The sequence below is a fragment of the Mizuhopecten yessoensis genome, unplaced genomic scaffold, assembly GCF_002113885.1.
Source record: "Mizuhopecten yessoensis strain PY_sf001 unplaced genomic scaffold, ASM211388v2 scaffold7493, whole genome shotgun sequence".
Lineage (NCBI taxonomy): Eukaryota > Metazoa > Mollusca > Bivalvia > Pectinida > Pectinidae > Mizuhopecten > Mizuhopecten yessoensis.
The window spans coordinates 679,974-696,863 of NW_018407075.1; the positions used below are offsets into that span (position 1 = coordinate 679,974).

Genomic DNA, 16,890 nt, shown 5'->3' on the forward strand with positions numbered 1-16,890 from the left:
CAAGAACATGAACAATTCAATACTTTTCTACTGGAAAGATAAAATTTATCTAAACATGTATCAATACTTTCTTTTGAGTCAGTAAGCGGGCCAACCGAGCTTTCGATCAAGAGTCTAGCATCATAAATGTCGTGTGTTACCTTGCTACTAGCTTTATCTGACCACGCTACGTTATTTACTGTAGCATACTTATCATTAATAGAACAACAATTACATTGAGTGTTTTCTGACAGTAGACAATTCAATATTAGATATATTGGCGCATGATCCGAATGTGCACTGAAACAACCTACTTCAAAACATTTGACAGACGACATTGACATTTTATCAGTTAATGCATAGTCTATAACACTAGCACCATTAGAATTACAAAATGTTAATTTACCATCCGGGTCACCTATCGTCCGACCATTAAGGATCTGAACACCCGTTGACTTACATAGCTGCAGCAGATTACGACCAAACGTAGTAACTTTCGAGTCCTCTGAGTTACGCGTGACGTCACATGGCTCCTGAGGGTAACAAATAAACCCATCAAGTTGCCGATGAACACTGTCATGTAACGCGTCTATAGGTATATAGTCCGGTTCCCGGCCAGTCCTGCTGTTAAGATCTCCAATTACAAACACCTTACCTAAAGTACTATAGTGGCCGATATTGTTCTCTAACAACGAAAAGAAGTCTTCGTCATAAGTACGATGAAACACAGAACCATCCGGTGGTAAATATGTTAGTGCTATATAAACACATTTCTGGTCAGGGAAAAGTCTACCATCAACTCAAATCCATAAAATACTGTCTAATTCTACCGATTCCAGAGAAATATAATCGCGTAGCCACGGCTTGAATAGACATACTAAACCTCCTCCTTTACATTTTGATCTCACAACTGGTTTAAAACACTCAAAAACCGTTTACAGTTAAGTCATCATCGTCGTCTAACCAACTTTCCGAAAGGCCCACAATGTCCCTCTGACGAAATGTATTACAAAAATCAGTGTTCTCAATCTTATTTTTTAAACCCCTCTGTACGTTCCAACTGCAAATCCGTAAAGTGGTATTGGCCTCCGACGACCGCTACTCGACCGATTTGACGAAGGTCTCCTCAGACGTTTGATCATGAGATGGTGTACCGCTTGCCTGGCCACCCCCGTACTGTCCACTCTGGCCGTTCTTATCGGACATATCCCTATTGTCCGGAAGGTTCCTTGTGGGTGTTACAGTCTTGTTGACATTTAGGGACGCTAACACTTTGTACCTGTTAGACGTTTCAACGTTTACTGGGACGCCCACATTACCCGGTGATTGCGGCGTGGACGATTGTCTCCGTCGTTTAGCAAACCTGTCGCTGTAGTGTGTTGATCGACTATCATGAACAGGAGGTTTAGCGGGAGATTCGGCCTCTTCACAAGTGTAGAGTACGCCATCAACAAACATTTTGTCCCTTATAAACTTCACCTTGTAACCCGTTTTCCGTAGACGTTTAGCTACTGGATAAAGTTGCCTACGGACCTCCTCCACCACTGATGGAAACTGCTCGTTTACACCGTAATGTGTTCCCTTTAGCAAGTAAGTGCGGGATAATACCAAACTATGCTGGTTCTGGTGGAGAAACCGGGCAACGATAGGACGAGGACTATCACGTTTCCTCTTGCCAAATCGGTGAACGTTCCCGAACTCGATGACGTCTTGTATGTCTAACTCATTATGTAGGAAAGATCTTACCAAGGACTCGGTGTCCTCTCGGACGTTCTCACTTAACCCGGTGAATACCAAGTTTGCCTTCATGGAACGGCATTGGAGGTCAGTTACCATCGATTTCAGCTCGTCCCTTTCATCATTAGCTTTCGCCACCTTAGATAATAAAGCATCGGAGTTCGATCTCTCAACACGTTTTTTTAATGCATTAATATCATCATCATGTTTATCCGTTTTGACCTTCACCGATTCAAACAACTGTCCGATCACTTCTGCACTGTGTTCTATATCACGTGTTTGACAAGTCAATGTTGCGAATTTATCTTCAACATCACGTACACGCGATGACAAAAGAGTGAGGGCATGCTGTATTTGGTCTATTTTATCAACTTGCTCCTCAATATGTTTTAGTCTGTTGTCCATACGCATCATTATATTGATAATGTCAGCATTAATGATTTCAGTCGACCCTTTGCTCATGATGTCGCCATATAGTACTGTGCGCGTCGCCTCTAACACTGACGAGGTGTTCGCACTTGAATGGGTAGCATCAATGTCCGTATGAGTGTGTGTAATGCCCTCAGACATAATACTGGTGCACGTACACACAACGCACGTGAAAATGGGCACTAGAGCGTGACGAATCGCCGACCGTACTAGGTTCTCACACCCGAGTTTACCTGTCGCATATATATAATATAGCTCTATAATCACATATATACAATATAGCGTACCGACATCAAAACGTGCGAATTTCCAGGTAATACACAATTTCAGTTCGATTCTAATAGTACCTGCAATACAGAAGAACTAATACCGATCCGTGGCGTGATCTGAATGCATCTTTGGAGTCACATAAACGGGTTCACTGATAATTTTCTCTCCGAACGAACTGCTCAGGTCCACCATGGTCGCCGCCATCTTGCCTCTCTCCCACTGTACGGGTGAGTTTTTGGATACTCCAGAAATCACCAACCGACCTAGAGAAAGTTATTTTAAAATTTTTATATTTGGACCATACAACATCTCCAGAACTTTTACTTTTCAAATTGTATAACAACACCCCACACAAGTGTTGTTATAATGCTTACGTTATTTGTGCTATTCAAATACAGTTTAAACCAAATCCTATTTTCTTTACCACGCATATAAATATCTGCGCTCAGGCATAGTACTTCGGTAAATGAAAAACGACTTACATAGTTTTAATATATATTCTCTCCCTTTTTTATTTATCGTGTGCTATCGACCTATCCGTGACCATCTACACTCCTGTTAAATGAGTCTACTCCCGTACTTGGGTGGACCAAGTCCAGAACCAAGAAGGAAGAGGAAGGAATATAAATCTTAATAATGTTTAACTTAGTGATGCTATTACCAACGAACAGATAAATGGTCTAGTGACCGACATATCTACTGTGTTAACAAATTGCGCCACTAATACAATAGGTGTGTCGCACCGTCGTAAAAATAAGTACAAAAATGTAAATAAGCCATGTTTAACCACGTTTGTAAACTTGCTAGAAACGCCTTTAATAAATATAAAATTAGATATAAATTTAAAAAATTAACGGAAACCAAGCACACGATGAATAAAAAGGGAGAGAATACAGAAAACAACTAAGGAAAAATCACAAAAAATATCAAGAGAAATGCACCAAAGAATTAAGAGAGAATTCCAAACGAGACCCTAAAGCATTCTTGAAAACACTTAATATTTTCACAAAATAAAAATACTACACCAGACATACCTATTGACGTCCTATATGACTATTTTAAGAAACTTAATCCACTCGAAGAGGACAGTAATAATGACGAGGTTGATAACGACAGTTTTGATAATGATAATGACGTCAACAATACATTGAATGGACCAATCACTGAATCAGAAATACAAAAAACTATAAATCATTCAAAAATAATGAAGTGTCCGGCCCGGACCGCGTTTTGAATGAATATCTGAAAAATTCCCCACCGGACCCAGACCCAGATAAATATAGAGCTATCACTTTAATTAGTTGCTTTGGTAAACTAACTATTTACGTCAATTATCAATACCCGTCTTAATGAATATCACTTTTGGTATCAATCACAGTGTGGAAGATATTATATTTATTAAGTTGCATGAATTCAATATCTAAATGGTTTTTTTTCTTTTCAGGGTTATTTCTTTAGCCGGATACGCATTGCCCTGCTTCCTATTTGTGGATTAGTTATGCTTTATACACTATGGACGTCTAACACCACACAACAAGGTTTAGCTGAATCAGACGCTGGTCAGTCCTCTCCGATAGACGTTCCTGTAGTACGCCGGGAGTCACATAAGACTAGCATGGCCAGTACACTGCCAACGCCAGAACCGTCTTTGGAACATCCCAGTAACGTTACAAAGGGTTATTTGGTTTATGACTGCAGTCATCGGTGGCCAGGATCCTGTGGCGGCTGGTCAGACAGAATTTCCGGGATTTTATCGACTTACGTACTGGCAATATTGACCAACAGACAATTTCTGATCAATGTTGACAATCCTTGTCCACTTGAAAATTACTTTGAGTCGAAATTATACGACTGGCGATACAACAAAACACTTTTAGGACATAAACCATCTAGTAATTACTATTTGAAAGATGATCAAGGATGGAAAATCATGAAGATATTATTGACAGCTAAATCTGCCAAACCAATAAAGGATTTCTTCACTGCCCACGTCAGCTTTGTGCGTATTAACTGGGACATGACTCGGGAGTTCCGAAAGTTCTACCACGTGGAGAATTACGTCCCTTGGATAACACGACTCCATTTTGCCGATATTTATCGTTATATATTCGACATATTTTTCCAGCCAAAGCCTTTCTTGCTCGATATAATAGACACCGTTCAAAAAAGCAAACATAAAAACGCAACGTTTTGTGCTCACCTAAGGATTGGAAGAAGCTCGACACTTCCTAACGACAACGTACGGACAAAACCGGAACACATCCATATTATGCTCGACTTCATAGAGACCATCGACAAAAGTAAACATGATTTATTTTTAGCTACCGATTCAGAAAAAATACTACATGAATTTGAAACTAAATATTCCAAAAACTCCATTCTAACTGTCCCAGGAAGGATAACACATATAGACCAAACTAAAACAGGCGATGTGTGTGATGGATTTCAGAAACAACTTCTCGATTTTCTTTTTCTGCGAACTTGTGACAAACTCGTAATTTGTGAGAGCGGGTTCAGTATGATGGCCGCCTATTGGCGGGATATCTCCGAGGGACTATACTGTTGGACTCCCTACACAGTCGTCCCCTGCTCCCGGTATACCGTACATGACTTTTTCCCAAAACCGTTATTGAGTTCTCCGCGATGAGTTTCATCTTCTATTTCACCTTATATAAACAAATTTTCCATGCTTAAAACCGCGATGACAATCATATACCAAGACTGTAGTCCGCATATGTCACTTCCGGTACAATCAACATAGTCTATGACTGACTACAACGTCTACACACAATTTATAATGGCGTCTCATCGTTTAGTTGTTACTTCCGGTCTTTTACCCACAACCCAAAGCCACTTGTAAGTAATATGTCGTCACTTCCTGTTCATAATATGCAAACACCGCATTCCCTTGTAACTAGTTACTACTTCAATGACAACAAGTAATTTTACACTGTCTTTATATGCGTAAAACAATCCTAATAGTTTCTTAGAAGAAAGTGACATTACTTCCGGTACAACAGGTTTCAATATATTATGCAACACACACAACTGCGCATTACAATTTCCTAAGTAAATGAGTTGGCACTTCCGGTAAATAACACATTGTCATTATAATACTTTGCGCCCTTGGAACGGAACAGCTAATTAAAGGTGACTACACATAGGGCATGTAAAGTACAATATTACTGGTCACGATAGCATGACACCGACCCCTTTAAAACCGATGCAATTACATTATACGATTTTCTTTTCTACGCCATCAACACACAAAAGTCGAGAAATGTGATGCCACGGTCACTGTCACGTTGCTGTCATCTTGAGATTGATTTTTTAAGAAGAGATAAAGCGATATTTCATAAAATTCCAGAATTGATAGCCTTGTTTCGATTTAAAAAAATCAGGAATGACAATTCTGATTACTTCTGTACCGTCATGACAGGAAAATGATATGTTAAGGCAGAATCCTTGTCAATGTGCTGAGGACTATTTCAAGCCATCTTGTTTGAGTATAATTGATATTCAGGTGTGTGTTTCCAAAAGAAGTAGTCGATGTGATGACATTCCCTCGCGCGTTGTTAGAAATGACAGTATTAAGAGCCATTTTATCTATCAATTACGCCGTTCTTTATTCATGTTAAACCACCGCACGTGAAACTGATAGACACATCAGTATATCTGGCCAATTTATATTACATTTTAAATATGCAGATTGCAAACACAAATGTCACATTCGATTACTTTTCCTCTTCACATATATGAAAGTAACAGTAGTGAAAATGATTTTCATAAATATATTTTATATGACGTGTTCCATTTCGGCCTCAGCTCCTCCTAAATAGAATGAATTGCCATGCAAGACTGATTGTTTCTAGACTTTTGTTTCATTTTGTTATTGACTGTGTTCTTGAATTGTCTATCAGAATGTACATCACAACCATATCTCAATATTTACATTCTGTATGCTTAGACNGTTATTGTTGTTGACGGTTGCTAAGATCTCTCACGATAGTGTCACATTTCCCCGCGAAAAAACACTGTTCTCGCCACTGCGTTGCACCCGTGTATAAGCAGGAACAAACCCTGTTTATTTGTTTTATTCGTTGTTATATCGATCCACTGAAAGGATTCGTCAATGTAAATATAAGGAATGATATTTATTTTTTCAACATTTATGAGGTCATAACAACAATGGGTTTTTGGACATATTTTACATGAATCGCTAACGCGATTCATTCAATATGTCCATAAACCCATTGTTGTTATGACCTCATAAATGTTGAAAAAATAAAAATCATTCCTTAAAACATAACTTATATATTGGATGGGCTTGTTGTCATCATAATTAATGGATGGATGGATGGATGGATGAATGAATGAATGGATGAATGGATGGATGAATGAAAGAAGAAATTAATGAATGGATGGATGAAGAAATGTGTAACAGTGTATTGGAAATGTAATATAATATAAAATAAGTTGAAATAATTATTGGAAAAACTTTTTGTTTGCTTGTTTGTATTTTACGTCATATTAACAACTATTGTCATTTAAGGACGTGCCAGAATTGGTGGTAGCGGAAAGCTGGAGTACCCAGAGAAAAACCACCGACCTGCGGACAGTACCTGGCGATTGTCCCACGTAGGCTTCTAACCCGCGACCAGAGGTGGCGGGCTAGTGGTAGCAGGCTGTCAGACGCCTCAACGACTAGGCCACCTCGGCCCTGTTATTGTGTGTAAAACAATAAAGTTTAAATATTTCTTTAATAATGACAAAGCGTAAATGTCAGTTACCAATGGAACCGCACGACCATTTAGTTGAACACCAATAATTTGGAGGAAGGAACAGTTACGGTTGTCAATGTGCCAGAAAACAAAGAACGTTCAAGGACGTTCCATATATTCAAAATCATGTTTATTTTAATGGCTTTATTTTGTTGGGCGTTGAAAAGTAGATACTAATGATGAAAAATGTCAAAAGAATCTCGCAATCGCCTAACGATAAACGTACTGGTTTAGAAGTCGGGTGTCGCTCCTCTGTAATTGTATAAAGGAAAGGTATCAGCCTAGCTAGTGACTGCTTTTTTTTTACCTGGGACCAATATGCCGTATGCCTTCAATTTTGCTATGACATATTTCAGGGGTGCAGAGAGGGTAAGTGAGCGTATTTACACGCCCGTATTGGACGACTGGTCGTTTAATGGTATGGGCTTTTTTGACTGTCCGTCCGTCCGTTTACTTTTCTTTGTCATCGCTCTCCTGCCTTCATTCATTAATATACCTTAATGAAACTTGGTACACCGATAATGCATACCAATAAAGCTCGAACGAGTTTGCATTTCAAAGTTTACGTGCATTTTTGGTGGATTTATGCCCCTTTTATTGCCAATTAAAGGGCATTGTGTTGTAATTTATTTTTTATTTTTTAATCAATTCCTTTCAAATTTGGACTGGTAATGTTAGAAGCAATAATGTTCAACATATATTACCTGTTTTTCTGTCGAAATTTGGTCAGAAGCATCCTTAGGGGAAGGAGAACAAATTTTGTATAAATGGTGGGTCTGGCCCCCCTAGGGGCTTAGGGGCGGGGCCCTATAGGGGAAATATAGCATTCCTACAGTAGAAGAAGGATTTTAAAGAATTTACTATGTGTTCTCTATTGGGCCCGCCCCTCAGGCCCCTCAGGGGCCCCTCCCTTCAGGGTCCTGTGGGGCCAAACCATGGTTTATACAAAATTTGTTCCCCTTCCCCTAAGGATGCTTCTGACCAAATTTGGTCAAAATCTGCTCATTTGTTTATGACTAGTAGCGATTTGTAGGAAAAGTTGACGGACCACGGACGGACGACGCGCCATCGCATAAAAAAGGTCAGAATATAAAAATGATACCTGGATGCACAACTTCAGGTGTTAGTTATCATATATGGAAACTTTTGTTGAAATGGATCCCTAACTTTAGAAGGAGTTGTGCGGACAAAAAAAATCAGTATTTTTTTCAACAAAGGGCCATAACTTCATAACAAGAGGCCCATGGGCCTTAACGGTCACCTGATATATTTATACAGAGAGTTGATTTTGTTTTTAACACGAACAGAAATATTATTCAAAGTGACAAAAAAAATAATAAAACCACCTTATCCAATATCTAGCATACAGATTTAAGACTAAAAAGTATTTGAAACTAACACCTCTGATTCTAAACAAGGAAAATGAAGAAATTTTAGCACACTGACTCCTTTGGGCCCCACCCTACAGCTCTTGGGGGTAGGGCTGGCTCAAAATTTTCAAAGTATCAAACTGTCAACTCAGGGTTATAATTCCAATCAAGTTATTAACATGTTATATTATTCAAAGTATCATTTGCCATTATAAACCATAATAAAAAAAAATTGAAAAGAAGATTTTTGAAATTTCAGTCAATTCAACCCTTTTTGGCCCCACCCATCAGCCCCTGGGGGTCAGTCAGGGCTCATATGTGCATACCATCAAACTGCTGCCCAATACTGATAATGCTAACCCAAAGTGAATTGCTTCCAATGAAAATTAAACAAATGTCAGTCCAAAATGTGATTCCCTATATAAACTATAGTAAAGTTTACCCCCTCCCCAGGGGGAAACGTGAGACCCAAGGGGCATGAAATTCACAATTTTGGTAAAGCACCTCGAGACCCTGCCATCTATGAAGAGTATTTGATTCTACCATATCTGGGACTTGAGAAGAAGATTTTTGAAATTTCAGCCAATTCGACCCTTTTTGGCCCCACCCATCAGCCCCATGGGGGTCAGTCAGGGCTCATATGTGCATACCATCAAACTGCTACCCAATACTGATAATGCTAACCCAAAGTGAATTGCTTCCAATGGAAATTAAACAAATGTCAGTCCAAAATGTGATTCCCTATATAAACTATAGTAAAGTTTATCCCCTCCCCAGGGGGAAAAGCGAGACACCAGGGTCAAGAAATTCACAGTTTTTGTAAAGAACCTTAAGACCCTTCCATCTATGAAGAGTATTTGATTCTACCATATCTGGGTCTTGAGAAGAAGATTTTTGAAATTTTAGTCAATTTGACCCTTTTTGGTCCCGCCCCTCGGCCTGGGGGCCGGGGACCAAATCGGCCACTAATTTTGTCGACCTTTGGCCATGGAAGGTTTCTGCAAAATTTCATTGAAATTGGTTCAGGGGTTCTGGAGAAGAAGTCGAAAAAGTAAATTGTTAACGGACGCACGACGGACGCACGACGTCGCCGGACAAAAAGCGATCGCAATAGGTCACTTGAGACTTTGTCTCAGGTGACCTAAAAAAAGGGGTGAGAATGAAAAAAATAGTACCTGGATGCACAACTTCAGGTGGTAGTTATCATATCTGGAAAGTTTCGTTGAAATTGGTCCATTACTTTAGAAGCAGTTGTCCGGACTAACTTTTTCTACGGATGGACAGACAGACAAGCTGATTCATGTATAACCTTGATTCTGTGACCGCGATTCAGCACATGTCAACTATCCCACTAGACAGGTTGTCCCTCTGAACCCCAAAATTTCCCATTTGATCCCTCTGAAGGCATAGGACCGAGTCTGGCCCCTCTATCTTAAAATTATGACCAGGCATATGTCCCTGTTTGTGAACAAAAGCCCAAAACGAGGGAAAACTGCTAAGTGCACATGCAAATAATGCAAAAAATAATAGTATAAGTAACTTTTTCTTACACCTCATAAATTAAAATATGTGCCAAAATCAGTTGAGTCTTACCTTATTATCCCTTATAATTACCCCTCAAGCCCCTGGCCCTCGGACATTGGTCGAGTAACAGGATAATTAAGCTAACGGAATGTGTCCCTTGTCAGGGTACTTTTGAATTGCAGCAGTTAATCTTAGTGGTGTAACTTTTGACTTTCTAAAAACAATAAAGGAACTCCTAAAATATCATGAAGCAATTGGGATCATTTTTCCCCTATGGCCCTGAATTTTCCCTCTCCTGTTACACTATTAATCGAAGATGGGTGCATATATATGGAACAAGTTATCTAGGGGAGATGACTACATTTATCCTTGGCGATTTTAGTCACCTAACTTCACACACTTCTTACATTTTTCCTGTTACATCTTTGACAATATCCTACCTACACTCATCCTCGATATCCAGGGGTTACGCTCAATTTCGCTCTCTGCATCCCTGGAATATGTCATAGCAAGTGAGCGTAACCCCTGAATATCGAGGATGACCTACACTAATATTGAGGTTACTATTTGGACAGTAACTATTTGTATGGAAAAAATATATATTAACCAGAAATAAGCTTAAATTACACTTATAGAATAGCTAGTATTTTTTGGGGGGGGATTTTATAGTAAATACTGAAAATCATGTGTGTACTAAGTTGCATATAAATCCTGGGAGCACACAATTTTTTCAGTACATACCATAAAACCCAAATAACAATCATGGTTGTCCCTTATAATTTAGTTAAAACAGACGGACAACACTTTTTTAGTTCATCATAACAGATGGATATTTATTAATTTCTGATCAAAACAAATTATTTTTGCACAAAACATAACATGCACAGAAATATATTTTTCGCCGATCAACTTCAATCAATCACAAGTTAGAATAACAAATACCCTGCCAAAAATTGTGGTATACCACGTCACTTTTTGTAACATATTTTGTTGTTGATATTTTTTAGGTTACCGTATTTGACCGCAAATAAGCCCCCTCCCACTTTGGCAAATGTCCTGGGAACAGGCAGGGTGCCTGCAATCGAGCCCCCTCCCTAATTTTGTCTCTTTCTATAATCAATCTATAGTCAAGCATTAGGAAGAATAGCCAAAATTAAATGATATAATTATATATACATGTAGATAATTATTATGTCTATATTTTATATATGTGTGGCAGATATTATTTGCACATAGAATTACAGTTGCATTCTAGCTTCACGCTAGAGGGTATTTCCCTTTAGCTCAATTTGTAGAGAGACAGGCTAGGAAGTCTGGGATTGTGGGTTCGATATCGGACGAATCACACTATTCTCTTTCCTGTTGCAAATGGTATTAGTGACCCTCCCTGTGGTGACAGGAAGTTAGAACCTGGGTTTTTGTGTGTTTAAGGGCAAATACATTTAAGAATTAATGGGGGAGTAATGTGGCAGATTTTGATTGTACATAGGATTACAGTCGCCTTCTAGCTTCGCACTACAGGGAATTTCCCTTTAGCTGGATCAGTAGAGCGGCATACAAATAAGTCTGGGATCGCGTGGAAGCATACTACTCTCCTTCCTGTTACACATGTATACCCGACACACTGTATATCTATACTGGAATGAAAAGGAAAGCTCACTAAAAATGCCACACGACTCAACAAAACATAAAATTTAGAAGACTAATGAAGACATACAGAGTATTGGAATAAAAGGGATCAAAACACCAGGCTAGTTAGATTTGGTAAAGACCTACATTCATGCAACAATTAGTTTCATAAAATCTATAAAAAAAATATTAAAAAACATGTATGATGAATATGACAACTCTTACAAATATATATAGACAAATTCTAAATCAATTCAGTCTGGCAAGATAGTCAATTTATAAAAAAAACCGGATCCAACAAACAAAAATTTCAGCTATAAATGCAACATGTAAATGTGAATAACTTTTCTCATACATTTTTTTTTAAAGTTCCATATGCATGTATTTAAAAATATGCAAAAATAATATTAATTTATTTATTCTAGCATGATATAAATAAAATAATATTGGTAAACTAAACAAATTTTATTATTATTATAACTGGTTAAAAACTCGTATTTGCCAAATAAAATGTCAGTTTCACAAAAGCATTTCCCTGGTTTAAAACAATTTGTTAAGTCTCACACCACAACTGGAAATTTCCGTCACAGCTGAACTTTCACATCTTGATGAGGCAAAAGACTTGGGACATTATGGGTGATTTTTGGCCTCATAAATAGTAAAAATTTCAAATTCAGATCTTTCTTGGTACAGATTTTTTCCAATGCGCATGCGTAGATGCCCTACCATAGCAACAAAATTAGCACTGGGCAATTATCGATTTACCGATGAAGGGCAAGACTGGGCAAAAGGTTCCCTGTAAACAGTATATTCAAAATCATTTTCATAATCATATCATTTCAACAAAATTTTGGATCATCTTAATAAATCTTTCTTGTGTCATCCTATGTCTAACATTCATAATTCAAATGTAATAGGTGAGAAAAAATGCAACAGCCAGACCGTGGTTCGAACCTGGGACCCTCCGAGCTCTAGACGGACGCTCTACCAATTGAGCTAGCTACCAGGTCGCCAACGATCGACCCAGTCCAGTTCCGCTACACAAACATTAAACATGTTTCACATATTTATGAACACTTATAAATAGTTATCGATACTTTCACACTTCAGTTCTTGCATTTGCTACTGGGCATATATAGCATGAGGTCCATGGGACCTGTATCAAACACCTGTTTTTTATCTGAATTTGACAACAACAAAAATTTGATTATTTGAAATCATTGTATCCATCTCAGATTTCTTATTGATTCAGAAATACAATAAATCACACTTGATTATAAGCTTAAGCCAATGACAGGAACATTTTACAAATTGTCAACACATTTTATATCCTCATCTGACCTTGAATGGGGCTTCATGCTAAATACTGTGGCAACAGGCCTTATTGTTCTTGAGAAGGAAAAGGTTGTTGACAGATGGATGACAGTCATACGCTAAACCATGATGTACATACACATGTAACCTCACACACACTTTCATTTGTACCGCTTAAATTCAAAACGATGCATTTAAATCTACAACACGGCGTTTGATCAACAATAAATAACCTAACTTGGTATTAGTTTCTCATCTACAGTTAAGGAGCGTCTAACCAAACATTCAGAAGTACACGATTAACATGCAATTTTTTTTTTTACAAAGAGAAACCATTGAACAAAATTAAAGCTGCAAGGAAAATTTATAATTTTAGTAATCAATATGAATATACAGGAGTCGTTAAACACAGGCACAGAAAAGTTATTTTTGGGCAAGCAATACAAGTCAGAAAAATGTCCAACAAGCTGGACATCTTTGTTACAATAACTTAGAGTGCTGGGACTCGCTACCTTAACTCACTCACCCCTGAAGACACATTTGAACTCTTCCAATTCAACGGTTGGAATAGTTCATTACGATATTTCAGGGGTGAACGAGTTAAAATAGCAACATGGCATTTTCAATATAAAAGAGTATGCAGTATGTACTGTGCTGTTTAAACAATCAAAAGTGAACAATAGGTGTATGTGTTTTGCATCATATTGCTTCAAATTAAAATTCATGATCAATCATTTCTATTTCTCAAATGATCAATGATTGATCATTAATTGATAATAAAACTTAAAAATGCAAAGGAAATAAAGAAAGAAGCATTCACCAAAATGGATAAAACGTTTTAAATACCTAGCTATAACGCAAAACAGTTGTTTAAACGTAGTTTATGGTAAAACTTACAATTATATTTAATCAGTGTTTGGGTCTGCTGTGAATCTGAAAAACTCTTATAAAGATTTCAAATCATGATCAGTAATTAAAAATCATGATTGATTTAACATAGTTGAAAGGTAAAACAACTAATCATTAAAAAACTATTTGATTATTAGAACAACACTAGTGCGTAATGTGGACTTGTTCATATGTATAGCTTGTCATCAAAATACACTGGAAAGGAATTTTCACTTCATTATGTTATACCCATAGACATATTTACATTTTGTAATATAAATTACATATCAGTTACAATGAAGGATGTACATGTAAATGGGCTAGATTATCATTTTGGAAAAAGATATAGCCAAAACAAAAATGAATTAAATAGATCAAAGATATAGTGTTATAATCAACACCAATTATTTTTAAATCAAAAAGACATCACACAGGAGTCATATATATTGACCACATTTTGTATTATCAATAAATTCATAAATAATTTAGAGAAATTCCAATATTATTTAAATTTTAAAGTACTATTAAAACACAACATCAATCTACACAAGTTGAAGTAGAAAAATAATCTACCTGAATATGTTTGTCTTTCACTCAAATTTTATACAAAAATTGACCCCTATTACTTCAGACAAAATGTATCAACTCTTCATTGCACTCAATAATGAAAAATACTGATTGGTTGATTTTTTTTTTTTATATCGCATAATTATTTTTTTTTTTTACAAAGAATCTAACCTATGCTAACATCAATGCTCAAACCTTCTATGAGGTAGTTCACAACTAGGACTATCCTCCCGGGATGGATTCGACCCAGAACTACCACTTCCTGTGCGACTACGTATATGATCTTCAAAGATTTCGTCTCTGAATTCTGACCCAGGAGAAATCATGTTCCCACCGCTGGCCCCTGAGCACCTACAAACATCTCGCTCCAACTCGGCTAATCTCAATTTTTCGTTCAACTTTTCGTGGAGTTTAAGCTGATCTTCCACCTTTGTAGATGGTGGGATGGGTATCCTGCAATCCTGTCTGCTGTTACGTCGTTGGGTCAGATGCTCAGTGGGTAAGCGGTACATTGAATCAAAATCTGGGTTTGTTTCTACACTGTATTTATTGTTCTTGTTGTTTTTCATTTTTTCCTGTTTAGAGTTATCCCCCTTGCTTTTGTCTTTGCTGCGACCTTTAATTATGACCCCCTCGAGGTCATTTTTCCCTTTCAGTTTATTTGGTTTCTCATCTCTTGGGGACTCAGCTCTTTTTTCCTCATTGAGGCGATCTTTCACTTTTGGACATGTGAAATTCTTCAAACCTTTGTGTCCCTGAGATCTTGGAGAAGAGAGGCCTTTCTCCTCTAGCGTGTTCTTGTCTCCCTTTTTCTCACTCTCTTTTTCTTCCTGGGATTTTTCCTCCTTCGGAGAAAGTTGTTCTTTTTTGTTTTCTTCATCAGGTAAATTTACCACAACATTTAATTGCATTTCTTTCTGAAAGTTTTCTTCAATACGGATAATTTCTTCACATATTTCATCTGAAGGGACTATTTCAATTTCCGTTAAAGAATCAGTACTGCTGCTAAGTGAGTCAGAAATTATTTCCTGATTATCATTAGATGTTCCTGAGTTTTTCATCAATGAATTTGATGATGAAGAAGAGGATGTTGATGATGAGGATACTGACTTCTTGAGACTCTCCAGTTTGTTGCAGGAGTCCTGCTTTTTCACCAAAGAATCTTTGATATCGGTTACCCTGGTTACCTCAATATGGCTGCCACATTTATTTGACTTTTCAACAGATTCCTGATTGATCATTTTTCTGAGTACTTTAGGGGACAAATCATCAATCTGAAAGGAATTTCAAACAATTAATATAATATCATTACACAGGCAAACTTTCTTCATGTCAATTCAGGTCAAATTTAAGCATCCTGGTCCCACTGCCAGAAATTGTAACTAAGTATTGGAAAATGTTTTTTCTGGCATAACTATGACTTTAATAAATCATTTTTAAAAAGAAAAACCATACCTAGCGGGACTTTTATGAGAAATAATAAAGATGAATTAAACAAAATATAATCAACAGTTCTGCGTGCAAAAGATTATCAGGGCTAGTCCGGAATTCGAATCCCTGCACTTCAGAATCAGATTGTTATAATATTAGACTAACCGAATGAGCTACCTGGTTAATGGAAAGTTACACCCAAACGGAAGTTAAGGGGAGGTAACTGTATACAGGAAACAAGAGGCCCAAGAGGGCCTGTATCGCTCACCTGAATATTTAAGCAGTCATAGCAAAATATTCTCATTAAATATTATATTGCACTAAAAATATTTCCCTCGCAAACTTTGTTGGCTCCATCTGTTGAAACTACCAGCAAAATATTATTATAAGATTCTATGCTTTTTGATTCTTCTTCAGAAGTTGCTGACATATTTTTCCCTGTGATCTTGTAAGTAGGTCAATGTCATTTTCCTTCTCAAATTGGTTAGCTCTATTCCAAAAAGCTACCAGCCAAATCTTATGAATCCATTCCTTTTAGTTCTCAAGAACAAATCCATTAAAATGTTGTTGACCTCTGTGACCTCTAAAGTAGGTTGAGGTCATTTTCATTTGCAAACTTTGGTGAGCTCTATCCCGGGAAGTCACCAGCCAAATATTATAATTTTATGCCTTTTAATTCTTCAGAAGAAGCTGTTTGAACTGTTTGACATATTTGAACGCTGTGACCTTGAAAGTAGGTCAAGGTCATTTTCATTCGCAAACTTTGTTTGGCTCTTTCCCAGGAAGCCACCTGCCAAATATTAAGATTTTATAACTACCAGTTCTTCAGAAGAAGTCGTTTAAAGTGTTTGACATATCTGCCTCATGTGACCTTAAAAGAAGGTCAAGGTCATTTTCATTCTCAAACTTTGTTCGGCTCTTTCCTAGGAAGCTACAAGCCAAATATAGAGATTATATACCTTTCAGTTCTT

The 16,890-nt window shown here is 37.4% G+C and overlaps 2 protein-coding genes across 2 annotated transcripts in view; one reads left to right on the plus strand and one right to left on the minus strand.

The window, feature by feature from the left end:
- Positions 1-6,378, plus strand: part of LOC110453734 — a 15,801-nt gene extending 9,423 nt beyond the window's left edge. The window contains exon 2 of the mRNA XM_021502840.1: positions 3,860-6,378. Within this exon, the coding sequence (XP_021358515.1) occupies positions 3,860-5,062 (1,203 nt within the window). The 3' untranslated portion in view covers positions 5,063-6,378. The remainder of the gene's footprint in view (positions 1-3,859) is intronic.
- A 5,833-nt stretch (positions 6,379-12,211) lies between these two features.
- The window catches only part of LOC110453733 (mitogen-activated protein kinase 4-like), a 17,341-nt gene continuing 12,662 nt past the window's right edge, over positions 12,212-16,890 (minus strand). The window contains exon 5 of the mRNA XM_021502839.1: positions 12,212-15,762. Within this exon, the coding sequence (XP_021358514.1) occupies positions 14,671-15,762 (1,092 nt within the window). The 3' untranslated portion in view covers positions 12,212-14,670. The remainder of the gene's footprint in view (positions 15,763-16,890) is intronic.